Source organism: Leopardus geoffroyi, chromosome C1 (assembly GCF_018350155.1).
Source record: "Leopardus geoffroyi isolate Oge1 chromosome C1, O.geoffroyi_Oge1_pat1.0, whole genome shotgun sequence".
Taxonomy (NCBI): Eukaryota; Metazoa; Chordata; class Mammalia; order Carnivora; family Felidae; genus Leopardus; species Leopardus geoffroyi.
This window is the reverse complement of record NC_059328.1, coordinates 7,188,794-7,206,190: the sequence shown is the minus strand read 5'-3', so window position 1 is coordinate 7,206,190 and position 17,397 is coordinate 7,188,794. Positions and strand designations below refer to the sequence as shown.

The 17,397-nt window shown below is 44.3% G+C and overlaps 1 protein-coding gene across 9 annotated transcripts in view; it reads right to left on the bottom strand.

The window, feature by feature from the left end:
* The window catches only part of UBE4B (ubiquitination factor E4B), a 126,950-nt gene that overhangs the window by 67,033 nt on the left and 42,520 nt on the right, over positions 1–17,397 (bottom strand). For all 9 annotated transcript variants that reach the window (XM_045482102.1, XM_045482101.1, XM_045482093.1 and 6 more), the window contains exon 3: positions 1,309–1,444. In XM_045482102.1, coding sequence (XP_045338058.1) covers positions 1,309–1,444 — 136 coding nt within the window. The remainder of the gene's footprint in view (positions 1–1,308; positions 1,445–17,397) is intronic.

Sequence of the window (17,397 nt, the reverse complement as noted above, 5' to 3'; positions counted from 1 at the left end):
TACTCATGGTGGCTTTCATCTGGTGTGTTCTTTGAGTTTTGACCATGAGTTCATACTTCTTGGAAATTTTTCTAAGGAAATTCTCTGAAGACATGATCTACATCTGCTTCCGTAAGATGCCTTAAAAGCAGTATAGGCCTGGGCGCCTGGGTGGCGCAGTCGGTTAGGCGTCCGACTTCAGCCAGGTCACGATCTCACGGTCCGTGAGTTCGAGCCCCGCATCGGGCTCTGGGCTGATGGCTCAGAGCCTGGAGCCTGTTTCCGATTCTGTGTCTCCCTCTCTCTCTGCCCCTCCCCCGTTCATGCTCTGTCTCTCTCTGTCCCAAAAATAAATAAACGTTGAAAAAAAAATTAAAAAAAAAAAAAAAAAAAAAAGCAGTATAGGCCTGGGTCCACTGCTAGTTCTCAGCTTGAGGCTCGTCAGACTGTACCAATAGTGTAAATCGAGGTACTAAACCCGTATGAAGTCACCCACTGGCCATGAAATTACACAGTTGACTTGATTTTTAAAAAAATGTATCTACTCAGAGCAAAGGTGGTAAGGACACCATTGTTTTTACTCTGTGGGATTGATTTTCTTCTACTTCATCTTTTCCCTGAGAGTGTCGTCCTTTCGGAATTCTTATCTAAGGTGAGGCGATCTCTGATCGGCCTCCTCACCCCAACCCATCAACTGCTGAAGCTCTGTTCCGGTGCCTCTCAACCTTTTTCACTTCATAACACACCCAGAAAATACTATTTGTCTGGTCCACTGACACAAACTGTGGGGGCTGCTTCAGGGCAGAGGAGACGGGTCCTGGCGCAGGGGGTTCTTTATTCTGCCCAAGGAATAAAGGAACCGATACCTCAGCCACTCTATTACCATTCACGGCACACTTACAGCACCGAAACACTCTGCTCTGGACATCCTGACCCTTATGGAGCTCCTAAGGCATCTGGCTTCCCCGTGTGTACCCTTCCCTTCCAAACGTTTACATTTCACTGATCAGTAAAACTTGGAAGAAATTCTTAGGGACTGACATATGCTCGCCAACATGGTATGTACAAAGTAAGGACATTGGAAAACATTTTTCAAAAAACTTTTTTACCACTTACACCATTATTTCATAAAAGACATTTCAATACAAAAAGCTAAACAACTTATAAAGAACATTTCAGAACAATACAAAGACCTATAAGCCTCACAGATCTCACACCAATTTGCTGATAAGGACTGGTGTAAATCTCTGGGTGGACTAGAGGATGAAGTGACCGAATCTTTCCCTTTCCATAAATCCCACAGCTTATCGGACAACTGGCTTACTTTACCTTTTTTCACAAGAGACACCATCGATATCCATGCTCTGGGAACGTGAGAGAGACTGAGATTGGGTTTCAAGGCTATTGGAGGGCGAGCTGCTGAGAGAACTGACTCCTTCACTGCTCTGGCTTCGATGAGCTACTCCTAACCAGAAAAGACACGAGAAATTTAAGTTTCCTGTGAAGTAACATGAAAGCCACTCGTAATGGCAACAGTAGTCATACACAATCGGCATCCACACCACCAAAACAGTCAGCGAATGAGGATTCTCTATCGGGAGATCATGCTAACAGTGTAACGTTAAAGTCATGGAAACATCAGCAAGAAATCAGAGTGCATCCATATACGTCACCTGAGGTCAGCGACAGAGCTACATCTGGTAACTAAAACGGACTCCTCGTCGCTTTTTCTTTCGCCAATTCAAATATGGTTCCTGAATACAAATTAGCTACCATGATTGTCCAGAAAAAAATCCTTGAAACGTGCCAGAAATAAGATAAATTAATAAATGGCTATAGAGATATACAGATGGACAGATGTGTGATAAAGCAAATAGACCACAATGTTAACGGTAGGAGCTAGATGGCAGGTATATAGGTGTTCGTTCCAAGTCTTTCCACTTTGCTGTATGCTTACGATCTGCACAAAAATGTTGACAACATGCAAACAGAGCCATCGATAACCAATGTCCTTAAATACAGATCATTCACTGACTGAACATCTCTGATGATGGGGAAAATAAAAACCCTGACATTGACCTTGCTTTCATGGAACCTACAGTACAGTGAACCACAGCCCTGCGTACAGGGCCGATTATCTCTCATCCATGTCTTTGAAACCATGTTTAACCCATAGAATTTAAAAAAATACTTTAACTCTACAAATATCTTTGCACAAAAAAGTTTTACCCAGGCATTTGCAAGTACTTTAGAAAATATATACCTATGTTGCTGCAAGGAAAATCAGACTCACGTTAAAAACAAAACAAAACAAAACAAAACAAAAAAACTTGAGTTGCCATTTGTAGCTAAAATAACTACCAAGTGGATAACCTTTAACCCTCCCAGCACTCCAGGAGAGTAAACCTGCCACTCCTATGTGTCTCTCTCATTGAAGAAGATCACTAAACGTTCATCCATTCTTCACAGGTTTTAACGTGTCTGTTTCTTAAGGCTCCCTCGGGACTCATGAAAGAGAAAAGACACTGAATCCTGACTATTCCTAAGCAGACTCAAGGAAAATACAGAAAACATCTGATGTAGCAAGAATTTGAACTAAGCTCAGGGAAGACAGTAAAACTTTAAGAATGTTTTCTTAAACATTCAAGAATGTAACCCAAAGTGAGTTCTCAGTAACTATTTACTGAAGATCACAAAACATCCATCCATTCCTGATAGCTAGAATCATGACACGTATCACAAGGAAAGGTCTGACATTTTAAAATAAAATTAATCAATAATAAAGTTCAGCAACTTTTATGGGATATCAGTTAAGCAGCTTTAAAATTTCTACCTTATAAAACCAGTCTTAAAATTAAACTAAGTTGTTCAAAAACACTGTGTTTATAACATAGCACACTCTTCTATGCTACGTGTACAATAACCCTACAGTAACACAGTGCCAGAGTTCACCATAGAGTCCAGGATACTGTGGTTGCGATATTTTTATAAAACATCAAGTATATTATCTGAATTCTTTTCCTGAACCCTCCCCACGGGCTCTTCACATCCTGGGTCCAGTGGGGCAGTTCTCCCCAGAATTTACTACGTATCGCAGCGTTCCTCGGTCTGTCCACACCCTCCAGAATTTGGGTGACCTCGTTGCGGTCTTAAACTTAAAAAAACGTATGGTGTCTTTGAATCCATATAAATCAACTATTGATTTGGCTAAAGCCAAATCGAGCAACAACACAAAATATCGCTTTGTTTCCAAATCACACACACAGGCTTCGGTGGTCCTCGGTCCTCACTCTCTACCATTCCTAACTTGGGAAATCGCTGTCAGGAAGCCAAATTTCAAGGAATGGAGAACCCCACTTCTTCATCTCTGTAAGGGCAGGTATTGAAGAATTAAAACAGATATAATCTCCGGTTCTCTTTGACGAGATTTAAAATTTTAAAAACAATTCTTCAAAAAATGAGGGTGTGTAAGTAAGCCTTGCCTGCTTAATAAAATATGAACTACAAACCTTCAAGATGGCAGCTATCCAAACTTTTATTACTAATAAGAGCTTGTTAAAGGTAAATTATCCATTCTGTGTGGGAAGGCCATAATTTTAAAGGAAATAAGGAGGATTTTATTTCTCTAAGATTTGCCTCCCAGAACGGTAGTATTTCCTGAATGCTATTTCCTTTCAGGTATAAGCCAGACCAAGTGCCTATTTAAGCTGTAACACTAGATCTAGTCCAGTATTTTACACACATACACACACACACAAAGGGGCTTGCTAAATTATTGTATAAAAAGAAGCACAGAATTGCCAGAAGGTACCTTAAAGCCCCAATAAAACTGTTAAAAAGGTGTGTGGGTGGTGGGGAGTGACTTTACAATCTTAGCCATCTTCTTCTTTTACAGATGAGAACACAGAGACCTGTGAAGTCTAAGAACTTCCTTTAGCAAGTCAGAAACAGAGGCAAGATTACAACACATGTCTCTTGACTCCAAGGAAAATGCTACTATTTCCTCTACCCCAAACTGCTGAACAATTCTTTGATCACAGCTATTTTAAATCAAAGCTACATGTTTCTACATCCTAAAATTATAAAAGCTGGGGCGCCTGGGTGCCTCAGTCGGTTAAGTGTTCAATTTTGGCTCAGGTCATGATTTCAAGGATTGTGGGTTCGAGCCCTGTGTCGGGCTCTGTGCTGACAGCTCAGAGTCTGGAGCCCTCTCTCTCTTTGCCCCTCCCCCACTCGTGCTCTGTCTCTCTCTCAAAAATAAACATTAAAATAAATAAAATTATAAAAGCAAAACTTAAAAAGGTATTAGTGTTATAAAAAGAATCATTCCTTCCACTACTTATCAAAATTCTAAGGCTTATTTAACATAGATCTTGACAATGAACTAAGCTAAAAGGCTAACATTCGTGGAAAATACAAAGTACACTAGTACTTTCTTTGGCCAATACCAAACTCACCCTCTCAATACGACTTATAATGAACATTTTCTACTCCATAAAACCGACTCATATATTCAGTCAGCAGCTAACTTCCTAGTGAAAACATTTTGTTCTTGTGACTAAACACAAATAAAATGAAATTTCAAACGTGTAAAGAAATATAGTGGTATCTAAAATATCGAGACAAGACGACCAACAACTCGAATTAGAAAAATGGTTTGATCTTCTTATTTATGACAGAGTATTCCCTTCCTTAGTGTCAAAAGGGTGGATCGTGCCAAGAATCATACATCTGGACTCAAAAGATCTTGACGGCTCCTTGGAGAAACGGTGGAGTCTACAGCTAGTGCAAAACAAAGATGGGATGAGCCTGGGGCATCTGATAGTGCCAGCAAGACAGTGCTCAAAAAAAAAAATAAAAATAAAAGGATGACTGTGCCAAACAGAGTCGTCCACCCAAAAGAGATCCCAATGACCAGAGCTAGAACAATTTGCGTAAAATAATAAAGCAAAAATAAATAATAATTTGAATTATAACTCAAAGTACAAAATAAATATACATGAGTTCATACCAATGTATGTAAGCATTAACTTAGTAACTGGGGAGAAGGGGGTGAACGTCCCTTACAGAAGAATCCCAAATAATGTATCTATATGTAGATACTCCCCACTCCAGAAGGTAAAACTTAGCTCCCACTGCTTGAGTGGGGTAGGCTGGACTTAAGAACTCACTACTGAAGAATTGAGTCTGGAAAGGGAAAAGAATCGTTACTTCACAGTAGAGAGACCTGGCAGACTGGAGCTTAACTCGGTGGTGAAGGTCAACATGACCGGCAGTGCGGCAGGGCATTTTGCCTGTGTGATACTCTCCCCACTAAAACCCCACACCCCAGACTAATCATGAGAAAAACACTAGACGAAGCCAAATTAAGAGACATTCTATACAATGCTCTTCAAAACTGTCAAGAAAATGAAAAGCACAGAAACACTGAGAAACTGTCACAGACCAAAGGAGATTCATCTTTAGTTTGGTTAATAGCAGTATACCAAAGATTTTTATGGTTTCAGGTCTCACAGTTAGGTCTAGTTCCTCGTGTATTTTAGATATTAGCCACTTATCAGATACACAATTTGCAAATTTTTTCTCCCACTCTCTAAGCTGCCTTTTCAGTGTTGATGGTTTCCTTTGCTCCACGGAACCTTTTTACTTTGATATGGTCCTACTTGTTTATTTTTGCTTTTGTTGCCTTTGCTTTTGGAGTCAGAGCCAAAAACCAGTGCCAAGACTGATGTCAAGGTACTTACCATAAGCCTATGTTTTCTGCTAGGAGTTTCATGGTTTCCAGTCTTACATTCAAGTCTTTACCCATTTTCAGCTACTTTTTGTGGTGTAAGACAGTCCAGCTTCATTCTGTCGCATCTGGCTGTCCATTTGCTGAAGAGACTGCCCCCAATGTACATTCACGGCTCCTTTGTCGTAAATTAATTGACCATATATGGGTGGTCAGTTTCTGGGCTCTCTATCCTTTGCCATTAACCTATGTGAATCTTTTTATGCCAGGTCATGCAATTTTGATTCCTATAGCTTTGTAACAGCTTGAAATCAGGTAGTGTGACACCTTCAGCTTTGTTCTTTCTCAGGACTGTTTTGGCTATTTGGGGTCTTCTGTGGTTCTGTATAAATTTTAGGATTATTCTACTTCTGTGAAAATGCCACTGGAATTTTCATAGGGATTGCACTGAATCTACAGATTGCTTTAGCTTGGTATGGACATTTTATCAATATTCATTCTTTCAATCCATGAGCACAGAAGATCTTTCCATTTATCTGTGTCTTTTTAAAATTCTTCCATCAACACCTTGTAGTTTTCAGTGCATACATCTTCCACCTCCTTGGTTAAATGTATTCCTCGATATTTTGTCCTTTTTGATGGAATTGTAAATGGGATTATTTTATTTCTATTTCCAATAGTCCATTACAAGCGTATGGAAACACAAGAGATTTTTGTATATTGATTTTTTTATCTGACAACTTTACTGAATTCATTGTCAAGTTTTAACAGTATTTGGGTGGAGTCTTCAGCATTTTGTACACATAGTATCAAGTCGCCTGCAACTAGTGACAGTTCTACTTCCTTTCCAATCCTGATGTGTGGTTTTTGTTTTTGTTTTTTTGCCTAATTGCCTGGTTAGGACTTCCGAAATTGGGTTGAATAAAAGTGGCAGGAATGAGCAAACTTCTTTTGTTCGTAATCTTAGAGGGAAAGTTTTTGGGTTTTCACCCGTGAGTGTAACGTTAGCTGTGGACCGGTCAAACATGCCTTTATTACACTGAGGCACATTCCCTCTATACGCACCTTGTTGAGAGTTTTTATCATAAATGGATGTTGCATTTTGTCAAACGCTCATTCTGCAAGCTCATACGATTTTTATCCTTCGTTTTGCTAATGTGGTGTATCGCACTGGTTGGCATGCAGATCTTGAACCCTCCCTAGATCCCAGAAATAAATCCCACTTGATCACAGTATACGTATGATCCTTTAGCGTACTACTGATTTTGGTTAGCTAATATCTTGTTGAGGATTTCCACACCCATATTCATCACGGATACTGGCCTATAATTTTCTTTTCTCGTGGTGTCCTTTCCTGATTTGTGTGGACACCAGGGTAATGGCTAGCCCCACAGAACTGTCTGGAAGTATCCGTCCCTCTTCCTCTTCTTTTTTTTGCGGCGGCGGGGCGGGGGATAGAGTTAGAGAAGGGTTGGTATTAATTCCTTGAGGTCACTAGTGAAGCTGTGTCTGGTCCTGGACTTTTGTTTGTTGGGAGGTTTTTGATTACAGACTCAAGTCTCCTTACTAGTAATCAGGCTATTTAGATTTTCTGTTTCTTCATGATCCCATCTTAGAAGGCTGTGTGTCAAAATATTAGTATTTCTTTTTGTTGTTGTTTTAATTAAAACATTAGTATTTCTGGGGCGCCTGGGTGGCGCAGTCGGTTAAGCGTCCGACATCAGCCAGGTCACGATCTCGCGGTCCGTGAGTTCGAGCCCCACGTCAGGCTCTGGGCTGATGGCTCAGAGCCTGGAGCCTGTTTCCGATTCTGTGTCTCCCTCTCTCTCTGCCCCTCCCCCGGTCATGCTCTGTCTCTCTCTGTCCCAAAAATAAATAAACGTTGAAAAAAAAAAAAAAACATTAGTATTTCTTAAATGCACGCCCTTAGACTCCAATCGGGAGCCTGGAGACAGATGGGGAGAAAAACTGCTAGCATATTCCCAAATCAAAAAAAGAGAATTACTTCCTGGATGCAGACCTACTATGAGCTCAACAGAGAAGAGAAATGTAAGATAGCTTTATTCAGAGTTTGCAATCTAGTTAGCAAAACAAGATAAATGCACACAAAATTAAGAATGGCATGTGCAGCACAATTTCTAAGGGTTTGAAGTGTCTGGAGTGAGTGTGATGGTTACTGGAGCAGGAGCAGAGTTGCTCTGAAAACAGGAAATGAAGTTAAATGAAGGGTGGGGGGGGCTCATCACAGAGGACCCTGAAAGTTCCTGGACTGCATTCAGGTGCAAACATGGAGACAAGGAGGACTTCTGAGCAGGTGACGTGTCTGATCTCGCCTACTGAGCCATCAAGTCCCTCAAGGGATAGGAACTGCATTTTCTGGAAACCACTCTCACACACCATTTACTTCTGTGCCTTCCCTAGACTTGAGAGCACGAACTAAGCAGTGGAAGCAGCAATTTTGTGATGTTCACGTCCCACTATGTGGGCAGAGTGCTAGCGGGGAGTTTGGTTGGAGTCAGAGGCAACAGAAGCTCAAGGACCAGGTTGACCTGAATGGAGACAGAGGAGGAGAAAAAAGGGATCAAGCCCAGGTCAAAACAGGAAGCTGATTCCCAGAGCTAAGAGGACGTCAGACTTCCTCCAGATTCACAAAATAAATATCATGATCCTAACATTATTGCTATACAATGCAGCCCATTATAATAAAAAAACATACAGAACATCCTCCCCCTTTTGGTGGCCAAAATACATGCAAAACATGACCCCCATGGGTAGCCGAAAAGTCACCCCAATGAGACGAAATGACTGTGATGGTATAGGGTACACCAGGTACAACTAAAGCAAAAAAGATTTCAACACCACCAAGAGCCTCCCAAGCCCCGCAGATGTGAGGGGTCTCACTACAGCCCTCTGGCCTTGGGACTTGTGCCTGAGCTGGGCCTCCAGCTTGCTTCTGAATCACCCTCCAGCCCTCTCTCTCCCCCAAGTGGGGGGAGACGAAGCTATAGACCAAGTGGAAACAATAGGGCTTCTTTCTGAAGAAGAAAAAAAAAAGATTTAAATACTGGATTAGCAATCGACAATAGGACGAAGGGTTATAATTTTGTCACTGCTAACAGCATTCTTAGCCAAAGACAATTTATTATAAAAGCATGATTCTGATTTTGTTGAAATTTCTACAAAGGTACCACTATTAAGTAACAAAGTTCTGTATCAAAACCGGAGAAGGAAATTGAAGGGAAATTGAAGACGACCACTCTGCATCAATCATCACCAAGTCCATTTTTGCCCCAGGACCTCGCATCTGCTGTTCCTTCTGTCAGGAAAGAACACCCAACAGATAACCACTTGGTTTGCTCCCCAGCTTCATTCAGGCTTCTGTTGAAATGTCATCTTCTTAATGAGGCCTACAGTCGTCTCTACCTTAAAACAGCAATGCCTTCCTCCCTCGCCAATACTGACTCCCAACATAATTCTCTCTTTTCTCCACAAGAATTCTCACCACCTGACAGATTTTATGGTTTCTAAACACAGTTTGTCTTCTTTACTAGACTATACGTGACGTGACCCAGAACAGAACCTAACAAACACACGACAGGATTTAAATGCAAAGGTATTAAATAAAGGCTGCATGAACCTACAGCACTCAGTGGGTAGCTGATAACAACCGATACAAACCAAAATGTAAAACAGATAATAAAACATGTCAAGCAAATTTGGAGGGTTTGGAATAACAACTGTAATGGGATATGGAAGGATGTTCCCTATTTTCAAAAGTAATATGGGGCGCCTGGGTGGCGCAGTCGGTTAAGCGTCCGACTTCAGCCAGGTCACGATCTCGCGGTCCGTGAGTTCGAGCCCCGCGTCGGGCTCTGGGCTGATGGCTCGGAGCCTGGAGCCTGTTTCCGATTCTGTGTCTCCCTCTCTCTCTGCCCCTCCCCCATTCATGCTCTGTCTCTCTCTGTCCCAAAAATAAATAAACGTTGAAAAAAAAAAAAATTAAAAAAAAAAGTAATAATCCTGGGGTGTTTTTTTTTTGGGGGGGGCGGTATTTAAGTAGGCTCCACACCCAACGTGGGGCTTTGAACTCATGACCCTGAGATCAAAAGTCGAATGCTCTACCGACTGAGCCAGCCAGGCACTCCAATCCTGTTTGTTTGTTTGTTTGTTTAAGGCAGAATTTTCACAGTCCGATAAACACTTGTGTAAAATTCTCCAAAAAAAACCCTGACACCACAGAGGTGGCAGCGGGAGGCAGAGACTACCTGTGACCGCACCAGCATGGAGATCTCCACACGAGGACATCCCCTTCTGCCAGACACAGGGTCCTCGGACACTGCTGCTGAGTGAGACTTGCCCATCTCTGCCTGCATCCATAGCTCCTACCACAGTGCCTAGCAAATGGAAGGCATTATGCAAGTGTTCGAAGGCATCGATGGAAACAGGACCAAGACCATCTTCAAACGTAAGAAGAATTTAGGTTAAACTAGTTTTAAGTATGTTAAAGACTAGCAGTCAGACAGAGGAAAGGGCTTCTGTGTTTCTTTCTGATCCAAACCCTGGAACTAGCCCAGAGGCCAAACACATCATCTGGTTTCTCGCTCCCTGCACACAGGCCCTGTTGTTCATTTCTGCTCCCAGAGCAGAGGTTCTTTTCCACAGATGGAGACGGAAATCAGGGGGCCGAAATTACAGTAGCTGTTTGATTAGCTGCTAGATCTTTTATTTAAAGCATTATCATGGAAGCACATAAATTACTATGTCACAATCTTTAAAAACATTGTGATAACCGTATTTCTGTATAATTGGTTTCCTTTGTAACCCTCCGTTTTATGATATACGTTTAAAACTACGCTTGGAGAGGCTGATCAAAGGCTTCACCGGTTTGCCAGAACTCATGGAATGACAACAGTCTTTTAAGAACGCCAGCTCCGGAGGGTAGATAAGGCACCCGGAGAACTTGGTCCGCCAGACTTAATAATCCTGTCAAGATAAAACCAGCTGATAAAGGACTCACTGGGGACTCTTGTGCAAGAATGACCACGTCTTCAGAGAGGTCACGACAGCCAGGAAGGGTGAGGCTTCAGTTGGATATATTCAAGATGTCTGAGAGGTAGACATCAGAGGGAACAGAAGGAAGATAAGTACGATTTCAAAACAGAACTGTAAAATAAAAATCCTCCAGGAGGGTTAAGAGTTCCCGAAGGCTGGGCAAAGCAATCTAAAGATGGGGGAAGGAACTAAGAAAACCAGTTTGTCCTCCCAGGAACTTAATGAGCACAGGTTTTTCAAAGGAAATGAAAGAACACCTTCTCCCCGCCCGGATGGTAAGTTCTTCCAGGAAAGAAATTGGACCTCGCTCATCTTCACGTTCCCACGACTTACTGCCGGGTCTGACCCACAGGAAGCCCTAAATAAACGTCAGTGAACGGACACGTAAACGCAACAGAATCAATGACAGGTGTAAAAAAGTGACAATTAGCTGTAGGAAAAATATTACCCACACGCACAAAGTTTTAAGCCAGGCAAAAGCAATGTCATAGTAACAGTGCGGTAAAAGAGAGAGAGAGAGAGGGAGAGGGAGAGAGAGAGAAAGAAAAAAATGTCTGAGCATGATAAATGCAAAATTCTGAACAGCAGTGACCTGCTGGTGTGGGGGAGAGGAGTGGAGAGCCAGAGACTCCGTCAGGGGTTCAAGGCATTACTATGTCTCACATACGTTATCTATCGTGTAGGTCCAGAATATTCTGTAGTAAGCTTTTTGGCAAAATCTTAGAAAAAAATTGGCTTATGGGCTTTTTAAACTCTGCTCCGAGTGCCAGGAAAAGCAAAGAGACAGACTAAAGTGGGTCACAGTGAAAGACTTATGTTAGTAAATGTTCTCTAAATAGAACTCAAGGGGTACCTGGCTGGCTATGTCGGTGCGGCATGCGACGCTTGATCTCGGGGTTGTGAGTTCGAGCCCCACGTTGGACGTAGAGATTACTTTTTAAAAACATCAGTTTAATCAATCAATCAAGCTCAAGTCTTATTTTGCGTCTAACATTCCCAAGAAACTATTTTTTCTTTCATTTATTCACTTAACTAGTGGCACTAACAGACTGCCTACTATGTGCCAGCATGGTTCTGGGGACAAGGGAATGAACAGCAGTGATGAGGTCCCTGCTCTAACCTTATGTTCTAAAGGGAGGAGAGGGGCGCCTGGGTGGCCCAGTTGGTTGAGTCATGATCTCATAGTTTGTGAGTCTGAGCCCCACATCGGGCTCTCCTCTGCTGACGCAGAGCCCACTTTGGATCCTCTGGCCCCCTCTCTCTTCTGCCTCTCCCCTGCTGGAGCTCTCTTTCAGAAATAAACAAACACTAAAAAATTAAAAAAAAAAAAAAAAAAAAAGAGAGAAGAGGGGATGGTGATTAAAGAAAAAAAATCCATAAATGGTATTTCCACTGGGAAGCAGGGTCTTTGCAGATGTATTCAAGTTAAGATGAGGTCACATTGGATCAGAATGGTCCCTTAATCCAGTAACTGGTGTCCTCACAAGAAGAGGGCAATCTATGTGAACACAGATACATACACACAGAGCCAAGGCCGTGAAAAGACAGAGGACATTGAGGTGGTGCTGCCTCAGGCCAAGAAACACCAAGGATGGCCGGCAATCAACAGAATCTAGAAGAGGCAAGGTTCTTCAGCAGGGCCTTCCAAGGAAGCACGGCCCTGCCAACACCTTCACTTTCGACTTCTTCCCTCTGGAGTTGTGACAGAATAAAACTCTGTGGTTTCAAGCCACCCAGTCTGCGATACTTTGTCATGGTGGCCCGAGGAACTTCATACAGAAGCAGGCAGCGCTGCGAGAAGCTGGGACCACAGATGGGAGAGCAATTTGGAAGACTCACTGGAGCTCCCCGGCCCTTGTTCTAGTTCCCTGCAGCACAAAGCATGCCCACTGAGAAGGGGGCCACAGGACTACCACGTCACTCCTGGGCGAGGCCTCCTCTCCACGGGCAGTGGTCTACCCGTATCTGTGTCTGTCAGAGAGCACGTCTCCATTCTGGAACAGAAGTCTCTCCTTCCTATTCAGTGGACAATAAATCTACCCGCTGGCCCTCCGTCTACCATCAAGGACCACAGAAAACAAGCACAGGCCATCATGTTGCTCATGGCAGCTTTTCACATTTTTTTAACATAACACTCTCGCAACCCTCTTGAGATTTTCTCTTAAGTTATATGTGCCTATGTCATTTGGGGCATTTTCTCTTGTGAGCCACTTATTAATTCCACCAAGTAACAGACTGAACGTGGCCGGTACCGTTAAAGGCACTGGGATACAGCAGTCAGTAAAATGGATACAAGTCCCTGGCCTGTGGGGCTTACGCGATAGCAGGCGAAGCAGAGAAAACAGGATAAGCAAGTCATGTGTGTGCTACGTCAGCTGGTGACAAAAGCTCAGAGAAAAAGTTACCCATGTCGGATAGAGGTAGCACCTTCAGACAGTAAGGCCAACAAAAGCCACCCTTGTATATAAACATCTGAAGAAGTGAATGAAAAAGCCACATGGACTTTAGGGGCTGAGCCTTCCAGCAACAGAGGTCACGGCCGAAATGTTCAGGAAGAGCAAGGAAGCCAGTATGGCTAGAGCAGAGGAGCAGCAAGGAGGAGGAGCACAGTGGGAAAGGAGCTCAGAGCCGAAACGGGGCCGGTTCACACACAGCCCTGGGTCAAGGTGAGGGCTTTGACTCTCATTCTCCATGAGACGGCGAGCCAGTGGAGGGAACCAACAGAACGCTGACATGACCCATCTTAGGGGGTGCTTGTTTTCTGTTTCATTTTGTTTAAACTTGTTTATTTGATAAATCTGTGAAACTCTCTTTATCCAACCTGCCAGGCGCATAGCTAATAATATCTACTGATCTGCGATTATGAATAGTAGTGATTATGGGAGAGACCCCATCAGGACTTCCCAGCACCGAGGTGTGCTGCCCAGAACCAACCAGCTGGAGCTGCCCGAGTCTTCCGTTAGTTTGTGACGGCAATGTAACGAGCTGGCTGTGAAAAATAACCCTGCTGTTATACAAGGATGGGCTTCCGCTTCAGACTGGTGCTACCCTGAGACTGAAGTGACGCGAGGGAAGGCACGGCCACTCCAGTAACCCAAGCAAGACATGCTGGTGCCCTGGAACCTACATCAGGCCCACTGCCTGTTTCTGTAAGTAGAGTTCTGCTGAAACGTAGCCATGCTCTTTTGTTTATGTTTTGTCTGTGGCTGCTTTTTGTGCTACAGGGGCAGAAAATAGCTGTGACAGAGGCTATGCAGCCTGCAAAACCAAAATATTTACTATCTGGCCCTTTACAGAAAGGGATAGCTGACCCCTGATCTAAAATATGAGGTAAAAAGATGAGGGAACGTTTCAGGCTTCAGCAACTAGAAAAAAAAAAAAATGAGCTGGTATTTTCTGAGAGGGCGTTCCAGGAGAAGATAAGACAATTTTGGACATGCTCTCTGTGAGATGCTTCTTAGACAGTGTGTGAGTCTGAGGTTCAAGGAATGGTTCTGGGCTGGAGAGATCAACCTACAGACCAGCAACTTAGAGATGGTAAGTAAAGGTGGGAAACCAGATCGAATCAGTAAGAACATCGACACAGATGGAGAGGACAACAGGTTAAAATATCGACACCCAGCTCCCCACCCCCCGACCCTGACCCCTGACATTTACACGTCAGGGAAACGACAAAGAACCATGTGGAGCCCCAAGAAGAAACAGAGACAGGAGGAAAACCAGGAGAGTGCAGAGCTCTGGAAGCCAAAAGAAGAAAGTGTTGCAAGAAGAAGGCCAGAGCCCATCAGCTGGGGCTGAGCCGTTGACTCAGAGCACATCACAGGAGTCCTCACCTGACTGGATTCGCATCAGCAGTGGGTGCAAGGACAGAAGAAGGACACAGAGGCCAGGAAGCAACTCACTCTGGAGGTTCTGTTGTGATGCAGAGCAGAGCAGTGGGGTGGAAGCTGGCAGCGGAAATGAGATCAAGAGAGTTCCTTTATATGTATATTCCCAGGATGGGAGGAGGAACCACATGTAGAATGTTAAAAAAATAAGTTTTCCACTTAAGATGGAAAACCTGCCGGAGCAGGAAAGCTGGGAAGTGCTGGGGCAACAGCTCTGAGTTGGAGAGAGGAGGTGGGACCTGGGGACAGAATTCAGGAAGGGCAGGGAGCTTCAAGCTTAACAAAAGCAGGCCACACATACACGCAGGTAGGCGGACGCTACGATGGGAGCTCACATCACTACTACGTCGCTGCCTGCACCTGCTTTCTCCATGACCTAGGAAGGCAGCCCATCAGGCCAGAGCTGCACAGAGAATGAGGTGCTGTGGACTGAAGGAGAGGGTTCAAAACAGACCTGAGGAGCTGGAGAGCAAACAGGAAATACGCTGTAACTACCTGCCAGTATGAAGGGTCTGCTGGAGCACGTGACCATGAATCTGAAATGAGACAGACAGCATGGTTCTGGTTTTTTCTCTAGCCTTGTTCCACTGCATGAGACAGACGGGAGCTGGGGAGTGGGATTGAAAACCAGGAGCATGGGGGTGGGGGTGGGGGTGGGGGGGGCGCCTGGGTGGCTCAGTCAGTTGAGTGTCTGACTCTGGCCCAGGTCATGATCTTGCGGTCTGTGAGTTCAAGCCCCACGTCGGGTTCTGTGCTGACAGCTCAGTCTGAAGCCTGCTTTGGATTCTGTGTCTCCCTCTGTCTCTGCCCCTCACTCTCTCTCCCTCCCTCCCTCTCTCTCTCTCTCTCAAAAATAAACAAACATTAAAAAAAAAACAAAACAAAACCAGGAACATGGGGGGCACATGGCTGGCTCAGTCAGTAGAACATATGACCCTTGATCTCAGGGTTGCAAGTCTGAGCCCCACACTAGATGTAGAGTTTACTTAAAAATAAAATCTTTAGGGGCACCTGGGTGGCTCAGTCGGTTGGGCATCTGATTCTTAATTTCAGCTCAGGTCATGAGCTCACGGCTTGTGGGTTCAAGCCCAACTCTGGGAGATTCTCTCTCTCTTTTCTTCTGCCCCTCTCCTGATTATGCTCTCTTTTTCTCAAAATAAATAAATACATAAATAAAAATAAAATCTTAAAAAACAAAACAAAACCAGAAGCGTGGTTTAATCCAGGAAGTAAGACAAAGCGAGAGAGAGGTGAGAGAGGGGAGAGACAATGAGTGACTGTGGAATGTAAATGGGTCCAGGAGGGACATGGGGACACCAGGGAAGGGAGAAGTGAAGAAAGTGGGACAGAGAGGGTGAGCCAGAAAGCTGAAGGTGGCAGTCAGGAAGTCACTGAGATGGCAAGATCTAGAGTATGACCAAGGCAGCGAGTGGCTGATGTCGGATGGAAGACCAGGTTACTAAGGGAAAGCAGCTCAAAAAAGCGCGAGGGCAGAGTCCTGGAAGGTCATCCCTGTGGCTACTGAGATCACCACAAACCAGGACACGGTGTTGGGGAGGGAGACAGTGGACCGAACGAGGCGGGGTGAGTGGGTTCAGAGGTCAGCTGTGACAAGGACAGGAATGGGGAACACGGTCTAATGACACGAGGTTCAAATCGATGTGTTCTTAGGGAGGAGGAAGCACGCTCTAGAAGAAATGAGGAAGGGCATAAATTCAGCAAGAGCACTAAAGGGAAAGCCCGTCCACAGAGAAGGACTCTTCCAGGGACTGACGGTGAGGATTTCGGAGAAGGGGATTGCGTGGGGAGAGGTGTCCATAACGAGCCATATGGAGATCGGAGACTGAGAGGCAAGGGATGAGGACCCGCGAGACCCAGTGGCTGACATAAGCAGGACAGGGCACGTGCTGAAACGATTCCTGGTGGTCCCAAAGAGACAGGGTGCTGTGACCAGGCACACGCAGAGCTCGGTCTCCTGCCTGACTACCACGGGTGCAGCGTGACCTTAAGCCCCTCCGCATCCCACTAGCTCTCCCCGGACATTCTCCAGCATTCCAGGAGGCACTTGGCCATGGTGGAACCAACAGCACTGTTGGTGGCACCCTTCCCAAGGAAAGGGTAAAAACCCAACTGGAATCCTGAGTCCGTCCCCTACCGGAAGACGATCACAGCTTCTCAAAGGTGTTCAGCAGCAACATTTCAGGCAAAGTCACTGTTTCTTGCTAACTGATGATTTAATCTGAACCTCTCTCACTTTTAGAGTCAACAGGAGGACGCATAAGCATTTATATTTACCTGGGGAAGAGTCTACGATAATGCCTATCAAGAGTAACAGTAACTGAAACCCTGCAAATACTTTTTAAAAATTTTTTCATGTTTATTTATTTTTGAGAGAGAGAGAGAGAGCGAGAGAGCGAGTGCTCAAGTGGGGAAGGGACAGAGAGAGAGAGGGAGACATAGAATCTGAAGCAGGTTCCAGGCTCTGAGCTGTCAGCACAGAACCCAATGCAGGGCTCAAACTCACGTACCACAAAATCATGACCTGAGCCAAAGTCAGACACGTAACCGACTGAGCCACCCAGGCACCCCTCTGCAAATACTTTTAATTGACGACTTACCTAGTTCAGAAAGACAGATTATGTGGAAGGCAACTAAGGGAGAGTGCATTAAATGCAGAAATAACAATCATATTCAATTATTCAACGATGTGATGATGAATACAGGTCTGAATGCACCTGCTTTTTCAAA